The 14,187-nt window shown below is 40.1% G+C and overlaps 1 protein-coding gene across 4 annotated transcripts in view; it reads right to left on the reverse strand.

Moving 5' to 3' along the window:
* Nucleotides 1-12,271, reverse strand: part of TBC1D19 (TBC1 domain family member 19) — a 72,980-nt gene extending 60,709 nt beyond the window's left edge. For 2 of the 4 annotated variants that reach the window (XM_087963502.1, XM_026687707.2), the window contains exons 1-3: nt 12,044-12,271; nt 4,963-5,035; nt 2,156-2,201 (exon numbers count right to left, since the gene is read on the reverse strand). In XM_087963502.1, the coding sequence (XP_087819628.1) occupies nt 2,156-2,201; nt 4,963-5,035; nt 12,044-12,145 (221 nt within the window). In that variant the 5' untranslated portion in view covers nt 12,146-12,271. The remainder of the gene's footprint in view (nt 1-2,155; nt 2,202-4,962; nt 5,036-12,043) is intronic. The other 2 variants (XM_087963503.1, XM_087963504.1) reach the window with 2 other exon arrangements.
* Between the last annotated feature and the right edge of the window lie 1,916 nt (nt 12,272-14,187).

Consider the following 14,187-nt stretch of genomic DNA (forward strand, 5'->3'; position numbering starts at 1 on the left):
ATTGCGCCGCCCACATGGCCCACGGGAACTCAAGGCTTGCGTCGCTTGAATTGTGCACAACATGAGGTCGTGAGGGGAGGGGGAAAGGGCGGAGGGGGGGAACTTGCCCCCCTCGACCCACACGCCTGGCCTGGCCACTTTCCGCTTCTTTCTTCTTCTGCTTTTGGCTGCACGCAAGGAAAGCAGCAAAAGTCTTTCTTTCTCTCCCCCAAACTCCGCCAGAAATGACTCTTTAGGACCCTGCAAGGCATCCTGTTCCAAGAGGCTGAGCTGGCGTGACAAGTCTCACAAAGACTCATTTCTGGTGGAATTTGGGGGGAGAGAAAGAAAGAGTTCTGCTGCTTCTGCTGCTTTCCTTGCATGAAGCCCAAAGTCTCTCTCTCTCCCCCCCTGAGAATGGAGCTGGAGACGGGATCCTGCAATCCCAAATAAATAATGATCGATTGGTAGGAAAACGGGGTGGGGAATTTTCCTACAGACTTTTGGGGGGATTTTCCCAGGGTCTCTGGTCCGCGGGATTTAAAATTATGAGTTTGGTGGTCCCTGAGGTCCAAAAGGTTGGCGACCCCTGTCACAAACCATGAAGAGGTCAAAATGAAGAAGCTCTTAATTAACAACCCTAAGAGGCTACAATGCATGCTGCTTAAATTTCAAGACTGTGAAATGAGCATGAAGCTCATAAGGCAGGATAAAATTGAAGAGAAATATTGAGAACGGATAATCGCTTCAAAGACTGAACAACAAACAATTCATTCTATGTTCCCTGCCAACTTCCCACAAGCAAGGCCAATGGGGAAGCCTGCAAATAAATCATAAATCACAGCCATATTAAGTCCTCACTCAATGACCCAAATGATCCTGTTAGAAGGCACGAATGGGTTCGACCCAGAATGAGTTGCATTGGAAACAAATGCCATACAGGCCGTCCTTGACATAACAAACCATTCGCTTAGCGATCATTTGAAGTTACAACGCCACTAATAAAAGTAACTCATGGCCAGTTTTCACACTTACGACCATTGCAAGCATCCCCATGGTCACATAATCAAGATTCGGGCTCTTGGCTACTGGCATGTACTTATGACAGTTGCACTCTCCTGAGGTCGTGCGATCACCATCTGTAACCTTCCCAGCTGGCTTCCGACAAGCCAATTCAATTGGGAAGCCAGATTCACTTAATAGCTGCACTGATTTGCTTAACAACCGTGGCATAAAAGGTAATAAAATGGGGGCACAGCTCACTTTAACAATGGTAATTTGGGGGGGGGTCAATTGTGGTTGTTAAGCTGAGGACTCCCTGTTCACATTAAGTCAAGGGTTTCCCAAGCTGTGAAACAGTATATCTTGCTTGAAGAGGTGCAGACAGAATCCAGGGGAGAAATGAAGAAGATTATGTTGTGGTCTGTCGGCCGCCAGCCCCTCCAGCAGCCAAATCAGAGGAGGAGGAGGAGGCGGAGTGGGAGTCGGGACCAGTATCAAGGCAATTTGAGAGGGGGAAGAGGGAATGCAGCTGTGAGGGACAGACAGACAAAGAGCCTGGGCCGTCCATCAGCCCCCAGATGGAGAGTCAACAGCCCCCAGGTCTGGAGGTGGCTGATGAGGAAGCAGAGGAACAGCTGGGTCCAGTGCCTGACATGCGGATACACAGAAGCAGAGGAGAGGAGAGCAGTGGAAATCTATGGGCTGATTCTTGGGAAGGAAGAGCCACTGCTGCTAGCGAGGCCCCACCCTAGCTTTGGGGATAAAAGGCAGGGGGTGGAAATAAATAGGTGTGGCAGACAACTATTCATCTTCCGGATAGACAAACTTGTCAGACTGAGAGAAAAACTTTTTTGCTGGGGGCTGCCGGCATTCCCAATAAAGGAATCTTTTCAGTTCACGTCAGAGGTTTTTGTCGTGTTTGGGAAGCTGGGTCGGAACACATTATAGTTACACTTTGTTCCAAGAAATCCATCTTTCCCACAATTTTACTGCATTGCTTTTATTGCTCATTTGTTTTCATTTTGCTGTTTGGGTCCGTAGGGAAGGTTGCACCATTAAGGTTACACCAAAGGGGAGTGGGCTGGCAACATTCTAGGGACCTCTGAGTTAAGAAATACTGCATGCAAACATGAAGCAAAAGTTTTACCAACACTGAGACAAAAACAAAACTCACATACTGATTTCTCTATAAACAGCATTGTGCAGCTTCTTTTCCCAACCTGGCAAAATAAGAGTTAAAAAAAAAAAACACACCTGAAGATTAGAAAAACTCATAATTGGGAGTTTTAAAAACTTGAGAATAAAGGGATGGGGTAGGAAAAAAGGATTTTTAGCATTAAAAGCACATGAAAGCACAGGATGCAATTCATACATTCCTAATTTTGTTTAAAACATTTACATAACTTATGTACTAGAGACCAATACAAAGACAAGTGATGGCTTGGAATTGATTTCCAAGTAGAGGCCCACAGTAAGGCAATTTGACAATTGCACACAATCTTCCTATGTTCTGAAGCATCCATTGCGACTTATCTTATGCCATTCTGGAGTCTGGTGCCATACAGAAGCCACTGGCTATTTGCCTCAGTGGTGGGATTCAAATTTTTCTGCTACCGGTTCTGTGGGCATGGCTTGGTGGATGTGGCATGGCAGGGGAAGGATACTGCAAAATCTCCATTCCCTCCCCACCCCACTAACCTGCTTTCCAGCACCGTTCTCCTGTGCAGGGCAACAAAAGAAGACCCAGCCAATCAGCTGGGACTCGGGAGGCGGAGAATAGATAGGGGCGGGGCCAGTCAGAAGTGGTATTTGCCAGTTCTTTGAACTACTCAAAATTTCCGCTACCAGTTCTCCAGAACTGGTCAGAACCTGCTGAATACCACCTCTGATTTGCCTGTTCAGGTACAAGCGACTTCAAGAACGTATTAAGAAGCAGCTCCAAGCATTTCGCTGAACCCCAAGATATTCGGAGTCGGAGATCAGTGGGGCAGAAGAACAACTGGAGCCTGTTCCCAGTGTGCACATGCGCAGAGCTGCCAAGAGAAGGGAACAGTTAAGGAACAAGGGTCGACTCGGAAGTAAAGGCACAGGTGGACGGTGAACGGCCCCTCCCATAGGGAATAAAGAGGAGCGAAAGGGGAGCGGTGTTTGCAAGAGACAATTAGTTCAATTCATTGGGGTGAAGATCTATTCCCGACCTCTTGCCAAGTATTGTCTGCTACAGACTGGCGTTTGGAAGATATTGGCCTGGCAGCTCTCCAAGCCTGATAAAAGGTCTGAAGTTATGAAATCTCTTGAAAGACTGTTGGTCGGGACTTTTCTGGAGAGGAATTCATTTTAACCTAAATAAAAGGGGTTTTATCAGGACGAAGAGTCGGCTTCGTGCTTTTGGAAAGCCTAGGTCAGAACAGCAGGAGTCCAAGCCAAAATTGTTGTTGTTCAGTTGTTACATCGTGTCCGATGCGTCCCGACCCCATGGACCATAGCACACCATAGCTTCCTCTACTGTTTCCTGGAACGTGCCCGAATTCATATTCATTGCGTGATGACAATATCTAACCATCCCATTCTCTGCCAACTCCTTCTCCTTTGGCCTGCCATCTTCCCCAAGCCAAACTAGGAAGGTAAAACAGGAGTTTCCTGGCTACCAATATTAAGCTCCACAGGTAGTCCTCAACTTACGACCGTTCGTTTAGTGACCGTTCAAAGTTACAACGGCACTGACAGAAAAGTGACTTATCGTCATTTTTCACAATCATGGCAGCATCCCCAAAGTCAACGTTGATCAAAATCCGGACAATTGGCAGCCGACTCATATTTACAACCATTGCCGTGTTCCAGGGTCAGGGGATCCCGTTTTGCAACCTTCTGACTAAGCAAAGTCAACGGAGAAGCTGGGTTCATTTCACAATTGTGTTGCTAACTGCACAACGGTAACTGGTTCCGTCAACAATTGTGATGAGAAAAGTCGTAAATTGGAGCAACACTTGCTTAAAACAAATGTTTCACTTAGCAACATAAATTCTGGGCTCAATTGTGGTCGTAAGTTGAGGACTACCTGTATAAGGGCAACATATTTTCAGGCAGTTGAAAGGATCAAGGTAGAGATATTAGCATGAACATGAATATATATATTTGCTTGATAAGACAGTATTTCAGCCTGTGAAATTTCAGGTAGCATAAGAAGACATTCAGCAGTTCAGTTAGCAAGCTGCTTAAAGCAAGTGTGATGACCCAGGCTGGGGTACAAAACAAACACAGTCACAGAAAAGAGGTGAAGCCCTTTTTATTCCTTCACTTTGCTTCCAAGCTCCAAATATTCTTGACGGAAGACAAAAACTCCCATACAAACAGTTACAAGAAGAAGGAAAAAAGCAACACAAACCAGGCAAGATCAGGGTTGGAGGACGTCCACAGATAACACACATTGGGAAGGACACCAAACTCAGAGAGGAACCATAAACTAGAGATATTTCCATGCTTTGTTTCCAGCGTTTGCCAGTACGCAGGTTCATCCTCTTATCCAGTTGTCACAGCTGCAGCCCATGAAGAGGATCAAGGCCCTCTCCTCCAGGGTAGACCACGTCTCTCCCTTATCCTCTCCTCCCTGCGTGCCCTAAGATGGAGAGGGGATGGGCCTGGGTCCTCCTCTGACCGCTCAGCCGGCCTCTGCCCTTCCCCAGCCTCCTCCACAACTTCCGGAGCCACGCTTCCACTCCGTCGGCTGCTCCTCCTCTCCCTCAGAGTCCGACTCCACCAGGGACATGACAGCAAGGAAGAGATTTCAAAAAGCTTGCACAGAAGATTGGCACAATAACTGCTTGGACCCCATGGTTGTTAGTGGAGAATAAGGATAAAGCTGTTACAGTTAATGTAGTCTATTAGTCTGTTGAAAATTAACCTGAATTAGATGGACCATATCTCATATCCAGCACTTACTAAAACCAAAAATCTTAAATGTAATGAATAAAAAACACAAACCTGATGTCTTCAGGAATTCCTTAATATCTTCCTTCAGGGATTGTAGCTTAATCTCTGGATTGTGTAAACTGAGCTAACAAAAAAGACAAACATGACAGAAGTGTCAACATCCTTCAAAAATCACTAGAGTTGATATTTAATTAGGAAAAGCGCGAAAACTACAATTGAAAACAAAGGCACTGCTTTAAATTTTTCCTGGGATATATCAGGTACGCAAACTAACAACCTATGTTTTATGGATCACTGTTACCACTCAACATTTGAAAGTTAGCTTGGTTTGACAAATGCCAGCTGCAATCTCAATTTGGATGCATAAGGTCAAGGGGTTTTTAGATCCCAGTGTCAACTCAAAAATATTTCTCTTGTCTTTTAGGGTTGTCAGCAGAAAAGGAGTGGGGAGAGTAATAATTGCTAGATAATTGCTAGGCGGAGGAAGCTTCTGGCATGCAAGATTATTACTGGAGAGCATGACTGATGACTCTTGGCTATGGATGTGTCCCATTGGAGAATATACATCCAGGGGGTGGGGGAAGACCAGGGTCAAGGGTGAGATGAATGATGTGTCTCAGTGTCAGCTGCACCCAGGTAATGCCACATGTTCAGTTCTAATATATGATTTCTTTTTAAACTCTGAGAGACGCAGCTAGAGACTCATGATTCGAATGCGGGTAGATTGTTGGAGCCCTAACACCCAGCCTATTATTAGCTTACTAAATCTACGTTACTAGCATGGAAATAAATATTCATATCAGCCACCACATTCAAACATATAGTATAACAGAAGGTTTACGGTCCATTCTCAATGTATATTATATTCACATATAGACCAGGACAACCTCTTTGAGTAAAATTAAAATATTGTAATGTACAAATCTCAGAAAAAGGTTTGAACTTTTCTGTACTCTATGACACGTAGCTAGAAGGACCCTCAAAAACAAACAAACAAAAAATGAAGGAAGAAGGCACTTTAAGAATGAGATAACAAAAAGAAACACAGGTGCAAACGTGTTTCGGCCACAACTAAGAACACAATTTCAATTGCTAAGCAAGGCTATTATAATATTGAGTTGTGTCCAATGTTATGACTTTTGTGCCATGATTGTTACGTGAATCACTGCAAGTTGTTAAGCAAATCCTGTCTTCCCCAATGACACTACTTGTCAGAAGTCAGCTGGGAAAGTGGCAAATTGCAGATATGTGACCCTGGGACACTGCAACCATCGTAAATAAATATTGCACTTATTTACTAAACAAATTTATATACGCTGCCCAACTCACACATAGGTGCCTTGAAACAGTTACCAGTGCTTGGATTTTGATCATGGAAAGGTGGATACACTGCATTCGTTGCAACTGTGAGGACCAGATGTAGTATTCAGATGGTTCGGACCGGTTTTGGCATACCGGTAACGGAAATGTTGACTAGTTCCGAGAACCGGCAAATACCACCTCTGGCTGGTCAAGAAAGGGAATCACATGACCCCGGGACATTGCAACTGTCATAAATATGATTCAGTTGCCAAGAGTCTGAATTTTGATCACATGACAGCAGGGGTGGGGCTGCTACTGGTTCTCACTGGTTTGGGCGAACCGGATGCTAATTTTATATCTGGGTCACCGACCTGGTAGTTGCAACGACTGGCTGGCCCCGCCCACCCCACCCTGTACCTCCCAGGAGTCTCCATGCTGCCCATTTTGGATTGCAGGGAAGTGCAGGGCACATGTGAAGGCTTGGGGAGGGCAAAAAACAGTCCTCCCAGAGGCTCTGGAAGTCCGGAAACGGGCCCATTTCTGGCCTCCAGAGCCCAGGGAGCGGGTAAATGGGCCTCCGGAGCCCGGAGAGGGTGTTTTCACCCACCCAGAAGCTTGAGGAAAGCCTCCGGAGTCTGGGAGGGCAAAAATGCCCCTCTGCAGTGATGCAGGAGTTTGAGTAAGCCACGGCCACCATGGCCATATCCAGCCAGCAACTCGGCAGAGAACCGGTTGCTAAATTTTTGAAGCCCACCCCTGTATGTAAGTGTGAAAATGGTCATAAGTCATTTTCTCAGTGCCGCCAGCTATAACTTTCAACAGTCACTAAATGAATGGATTTTAAGTGAAGGATCACCTGTACTAGTGTCTGTGCATGTCAGTATTAGGAAGTCAAAAAGAATATTCTGACTTCTACCAGAGGAGATTTGTGAAGGAAAAACAGCAATGGAAAGCTCATCAAACAATACAGACATTACAAAAAAAAAAAAATCTGGAATGGCTTTGGAGCTTCATCTTTCAGGTAGGCAATTTGCCAAAATTAATTTCCTCGCTTCTAGAGGTTCTCTAGTGCTAAATTATGACCGAGTAAATTGTACAGAGGTATAGTTACAAATCTACATTGGAAGTTATAAAACATTAACATGTCAATATTGATTTTCTGATGAAATTATGTATCTTATTTCAGATAACAATTCCTGAGTAGAAGATTGAAGTGAATGGTGTACTTGGGGGGAAAATAGTTTGTGATTCAAATGAAAAAAAAATATCTTGTTTTTAAAACAAAATCCTCAATTGTTTTACAGATATGTAGATTATTTTAAATATTACCAGATTATAATTTCTAATAGTTCAAAAATCAATAATAAGTATCCTATAATAAAGAAATATGCAATATAGTTCCACAATTATATCCGTCTTTCAAAAAAAATATATTAAAATATATACTTTTTATTAGAGGCAACAATCTGAATATGTGCCTGCCTACTCTCTATTTGTGAATATTCTCTATAATTTAATATAGAAATTGTAGAAATACAATTTATGTCACAACAGTAAGAAAATACTTCCTTGCCAGGTATTTCTTTTACATTTTTTTCTTTACACAAACACATGTATCTATATGTTTATATGCATATACAGTTTGTATGTTTTTAGATCCTTGATGCTTTTTTAATGGTCATACCCCACTTTTCTTATGCTGGTCTATAAAAATCTAATTAACTCAATATATTAAATGTATTATTATCAACTTCAAATAGACTAATGTATTTATACATCTTAAAAATGAAATATGGTAAAATTAACATTAAGGAAAAATAAATGTGTCTTTGCTTTATACTTTAAACAGCTTGAAGCTTTATAAGAACAAGCAGACACTGCTAGATGTCCTTCCTAATAACCTGCATGAATGTACTGACACAATACTGCCATGTAGCAAGTCTTAACTCAGACAGTGACAGTAGGTTTCTGCATATTAGACTTTCTGAACACAGAATCTGGAAACAAATGAATGCTCAGGATTATTGTACATTAGAAACATTTAAGTGGCCATTTTTATATATTCTATACAGTATTAATATTTATATACTCTATAAAATATTTAGAATTCTGAATAATCCATAAGACTCAGGCATAATGCAAGCTGGTAAATAATACTTCAGCCCTTTTCATACAAAAAATAAAATACTTCAGCCTAAGATCCTCTATGGTATTAAATAGAAAGTATTATTCCCACACTAATTTTACGATATATCTTATCAGCAACAAAGATGATTAGGGGACCGGAGGCTAAATCATATGAAGAACAGTTGCAGGAACTGGGTATGCCTAGTTTAATGAAAAGAAGGACTAGGGGAAACAGGATAGCAGTTTTGCAATATTTGAGGGGCTGCCACAAAGAAGAGGGGGTCAAGCTATTTTCCAAAGCACCTGAGGGCAGGACAAGAAGCAATGGGTGGAAACTAATCAAGGAGAGAAGCAACTTAGAACTAAGAAGAAATTTCCTGACCGTTAGAACAATTAATCAGTGGAACAACTTGCCTGCAGAAGTTGTGAATGCTCCAATACTGGAAATTTTTAAAAAGATGTTGGATAACCATTTGTCTGAAGTGGTGTAGGGTTTCCTGCCTAAACAGGAGGTTGGACTAGAAGATCTCCAAGGTCCCTTCCAACTCTGTTATTCTATTCCATAATGCATCTTATAAAAATATGGACTTGCATTAAGTAGAGTTGGCTCAAAGAAATCATTATTTGAACAAATCACTTTCGAAGGGAGTGGTGGTCTGTGAAGAAGGAAAGACTGCTTACATCCATCTATTCTAATTTTGATACCATTCTGAACTTTGCATCTTACAGCTGGAAACAGTCAAGTAGAAGAGAAAGACAGAAGTATATTATCTTGAGAATACCAACTATAGGTATCCTCAACTTACAACAATTGAGCCCCAAATTTATCTTGCTAAGCAAGATTGTTAAGTGAGTTTTACTCCAATCTTTTTTTTTTTTTTTTTGCACAGTTGTTAAGTGAATCTGGCTTCCTCATTGAATTGGCCTTGTCAGAAGGGGATCAGATGGGACAGTAAGTATACGTCGTCACTTACCAAGCATCTGAATTTTGATCAGATGATCACAGGGATGCTACAACAGTTGTAAATGTGAAAAATGGTCATAAGTCAGTTTTTTCAATGACGTCGTAACTTGAACAGTCACTAAATAAACTATTGTAAATTGAGGACTACCTGTACTGCAATGGATGAATTGGGAAGAAATGATATTATTGTTATCATTGGCAATCTTATCATTGGCAATCTTACGATTTCCATGAAAGCCTTGACCAAAATCCCTGGGTAAGAAGATCACAAAAATAATGAATCATATCCTTCCTCCATGCAGCCTAGATAGTTAATTTTTAACGTTAATCGCTGCAGGATCTAAACTGTTCCAAGTAAAGCTGCCTTTTGCGATTGACTGATGGTGATTATTGTAATGAATTTGGATGAAGAAAAGTAATTACGACTGCACTGGGAGGAAATATTATTACAATGAATTCGGAGGGAACAGATTATGAATACATTAGGAGGCAAAATACATTTAGCAGTAATATTATTGCAATGAATTGGAAAGAACAAATCATGAATGCATTGGGAAGGAAAAGTTATTTGTCATTATTATTTCAGATTTAATCTTCAATTCCATTCACAGTCTGGGACTGGTAAAAATTTAACAGTTCAAGTCCTAAACAAGGACCTAAGAGTTATTAAGGTAGTGTCTGAGTATATAGACAGTTCTGAGTATGGTGGGTTTTGCAAAGTCAGGATATTCAGGTCTAATAAGTTCAAAATTTCCATGTATCTAGGCAACCATTTGGGTATTGCTCCAAGAGCTCCCATTACTATTGGTACAACCATTGATTTCTTCCTCCATAGTTGTTAATGTAACTTGCAAATCCCAATATTTTATTATTTTTTGTTTCTCTTCAATTCATGTATCACCTGGTATTGCAATGTCAATGAATATCTATTATTATTATTATTATTATTATTATTATTATTATTATTGATCATTGCACAGTCTGCCAGATATTCAGATATTCAGACTGGATTTGGCATTTTTGTCTACCTATCGAGCCTTTACCAAGGATCTGGGATAGGCAGATGCAGATGTTTGTTGGGGTTACAGAGATTCTCTCAGGATGGAAGCTGTTCCAAGTAAAGCCACCTTCTGCAACTGACTGATGGGAGAATTTGTCAATGCCTATGGTGTTCAAGTAGCGCTCCAGTTGTTTGGGGATTGCACCCAAGGCGCATATTATTATTATCATTGTTGTTGTTTAATTTCAATTCGATTCTGGGACTGGTAAAAACTTAACAATTCAAGTCCCAACCAATGACCTAAGAGCTATTAAGGTAGTGCACCAATGTGCCTACTATCCCTGTCCTATTGTTTCTTTTTATTTTTCTTATATGTATCGATTTCATGCATTCATAACTATGTTATACTTATACCTGTTATCTTATAATCGCTTGACAAAATAAATAAATAAATAAATAAATACATAGACAATTCCAACTAGGGTGTTTTTTTGCAGTCAAGAGGATATTATTATTATTATTATTATTATTATTATTATTACTACTACTATTACTATTACTTTTACTTTTATTGCAATGAATTGAGAGGGAACATTATGAGTGTTTTACAATGAAAATAATATTATTATTATTACTACTATTATTATCTTTTATTCATTAAACATGAAACTAAGCCAACTGAACATTTAAAAATGTATCACAAATATCATTGACTGGCTCTGATGGTTGATACGGGATGCTACCAGTATCCTAGGTATCAACCAAGTCTCTTCTTAAAATGTACGATGTTCCGAGTAGCGCCGTCTTTTGCAGCTTTGCTGGCGCTACATCAGGAAGCTGCAACTTCTTGACGTATTTATTATTATTACTATTACTATTGTTGTTGCAATGAATTGAGAGGAACAGATTATGAGTGCTTTAGGATGAAAAATATTATTATTATTATTATTATTATTATTATTATTATTATTATTATTATTATTATTATTATTATTGCAATGAATTGAGAGGAACAGATTATGAGTGCTTTAGGATGAAAAAGATTGTTATTATTATTATTGGTTAATCTTTTATGAGATTCACAGCCTTTGGGGCCGGTTGGTAGCTCAACAGCTCGAACCAAGGACCTAGGAACTGTTAAGGTAGCGTTGGAGGATATAAGCTGTTCCAAGTAGCGTGGTTTTTTGTAGAATCAAGGTATTCAAGTCTGACAATTTCAGGATTTCCAAATAGCAAGGCAGCCCTTTGGGTATTGCTCCAAGGGCTCCAATTACAATTGAGATAACACACAATTTCTTATTTTTATTTTTAATTTATTATTATGATTATTATTTCAATGAATTGAGAGGAACAGATTATGAGTGCTTTAGGATGAAAAATACATGATGATGATGATGATGATGATGCCAATGAATTGAGCGGGAACAGTTTATGAATGTTTTAGGATGAAAACACGTATTTAGTATTCTAATTATTATGGCAATGAATTGAGAGGAAATGACACTATTATCATTGTCATCATTTTTGCAAGGCAACGAGTTTTTTAAAAGACACTGCAATTGCATGCATGCACCGGCAGCAAGTAACCAAGACATCCATCCGTTATTCTTAAGAGGGCAACTGAGAAAGAGCCGCCCGAGCGCAAAGCCGGGCAAGAAGCAAGGAGGGGAGGCGGGGCGGGGCAGGAAAAAGGCTGCGGCGGGGAGGAGGAACCCAAAGCGCGGCTCAAGCCGCCTCACCCGAGCCTGCCGCTCCAGCTGGGCGTGAAGTCCGGAGCCCTTCAGCCTCTCCACGATCTGGGCGATGGTCAGGGAGAGACCGTCATCCGCGCCGGCTAGCATGGCTCCCGCGGACGAAAGAGGGCCCCTTGCTTTCGGCCGTTGCCGCACGGGGGACCGATTTCAGCAACCCTCCCGCCCAGCCCAGTCTAGGCGCAACCCCAGCGAGTTGCCTCGGCGTTGCCGGGCAACGGCGGGGGGGCAGGTGCGGTGGGGAGGAGTTCCCCAGGAAACGCCGCCCGGGAAAGCCACGTTCCGCCCGCTTGCAAAGCGACCGAGCGTGGGAATTCCTTTGTAGAGGGAGAGACTTAAAATCATTTCACGCAGACTCAGAAACATGTTCTCGTCTCTTTTTTTAAAAGAGTCCATATAAAATCAACCTGGGTCAAATAAAAGGCTTTGTAACTTGGCAGGGCTGGGACACAGGTTCATGCCAGCCTTTTTTGGAATATATTCAGAATCCTTGCTTGAGCAGGAGTCCCTATATACCATTCTGGACGAATGAATGAATGAATTATTGGCCAAGAATTTGTCTTGGTGCACATGCTCTCATTGTACATAAAAAGAAAAGATACATTTGTCAAGAATCATAAGATACAACACTTAGCATAGTCATAAGGTACAAATAGACAATCAAATCATATTAGGAAACAGTCATTATAAATGGCTGTCCAATCTCTTTTTAAAACTATTATCTTCTTAAATAAAAAAAAAGATTCAATGGGGGTGAAGGGAAACTTTTCTCTACAAAAGTTTTGCAAAGAAAGGAAAACAAGAAATTGGGACAAGCAAGCAAATTGGTCATTAATCCGAGAAAGAGAAATTATATTCATCAGTTCCTTTGATTTTTATGTACTACCTATCTTGCAGAAACTCAGATTGCAATTACTTCATGAATATGATTTGGTGGATTTACCTGTTCGTAAAAAGAAAGTGGCGCACATATCCTAACTACTGTATGAATATGTTTGCTTAAAAAACATCAAAACAGGATAAATGAAAAAAAATGTATACTCAAGAAAGACTAAGCTTGTAAAAGAACAGAAAATATGATACAAGCAATTGTTCCTAATAAACTGAAAATATAGTTTAACGAATCAAATAAAGATTGCCAATAGTCATAAATAGCAAACAGTAATCCAGATCAATGCTGAAAGCCTTAGAAAAAATATCAATTCAGTAAGTAAGAGAGCCCAAATTTCGAATTTGGCATAAACAACATTATAACCCAAGAATGGTTTCCTAACTAATTCACTTTTTATGGAGGAAATTATTCTTCACATCAGGGCATACTTCCACAATTTCATTAGCTGTTCTTCCCAAAAGGAAGAGCAAAGTTCCTTTCAATTCAAAATTCCTGCAGCAGAAAGTACAGTATATTGAGCACAAACTCAGTGAACTTTGAAGAAATAACAAGAATATTCTCACAGTTCAAAAATTATTAATAAAGTTTATGTGCTATCAACCACATACAATAACCCTCTTCAAAACCCTTCTAAATCTAAAACATATGCATTACTGAAAAGCAATGCAATGCAAAATGAAATAAACACCATATTTATGACACTATAGATAAGAATAACTTCTAATAATAGTTTCAGAAATAACTACTTTGACTGTTTCAGACCTGAAAAAACCTTAGAAAAAACAAACATATTTTAGCTATGTGTGGACAAAGCAGTTGATCATGTTATAGTTTTCATGTTAGATAAATAGCTGTTGCTACTTTGGTTTACCTTCAACATAAAACTCAAGTAACTGGGAAAAAATGCATTAGTCAGACACTTAAAATGGAGTATTTTAAAGGTTAATCTGTTTTCCGTAAAGAAGAAAATGAATTCTGTGCATATTATCTCTGAACTCCAGACTGCTGTGTTGTAAGGTAGAATTTCATGATTAAATATAGGAATGGTACATGCAATTTATTACCATAACCTTTCCTTGAAAGAAATGGCATTACATTTACTACATAAAACTAAATAATACTATATATTTCTTATTGTTGTAATATCCTCTAAGACTCCTAGTGTTGATGAAATAGACTAAATGCTTTTGCCTTTAGTATTTTAGTATTCCTCAATCTTTTCTCAGGTAGTCTTTAACAT

This window comes from Notechis scutatus, chromosome 4 (genome assembly GCF_049901735.1).
Source record: "Notechis scutatus isolate UNSWTSFEM ecotype Mainland chromosome 4, rNotScu1.2, whole genome shotgun sequence".
NCBI lineage: Eukaryota > Metazoa > Chordata > Lepidosauria > Squamata > Elapidae > Notechis > Notechis scutatus.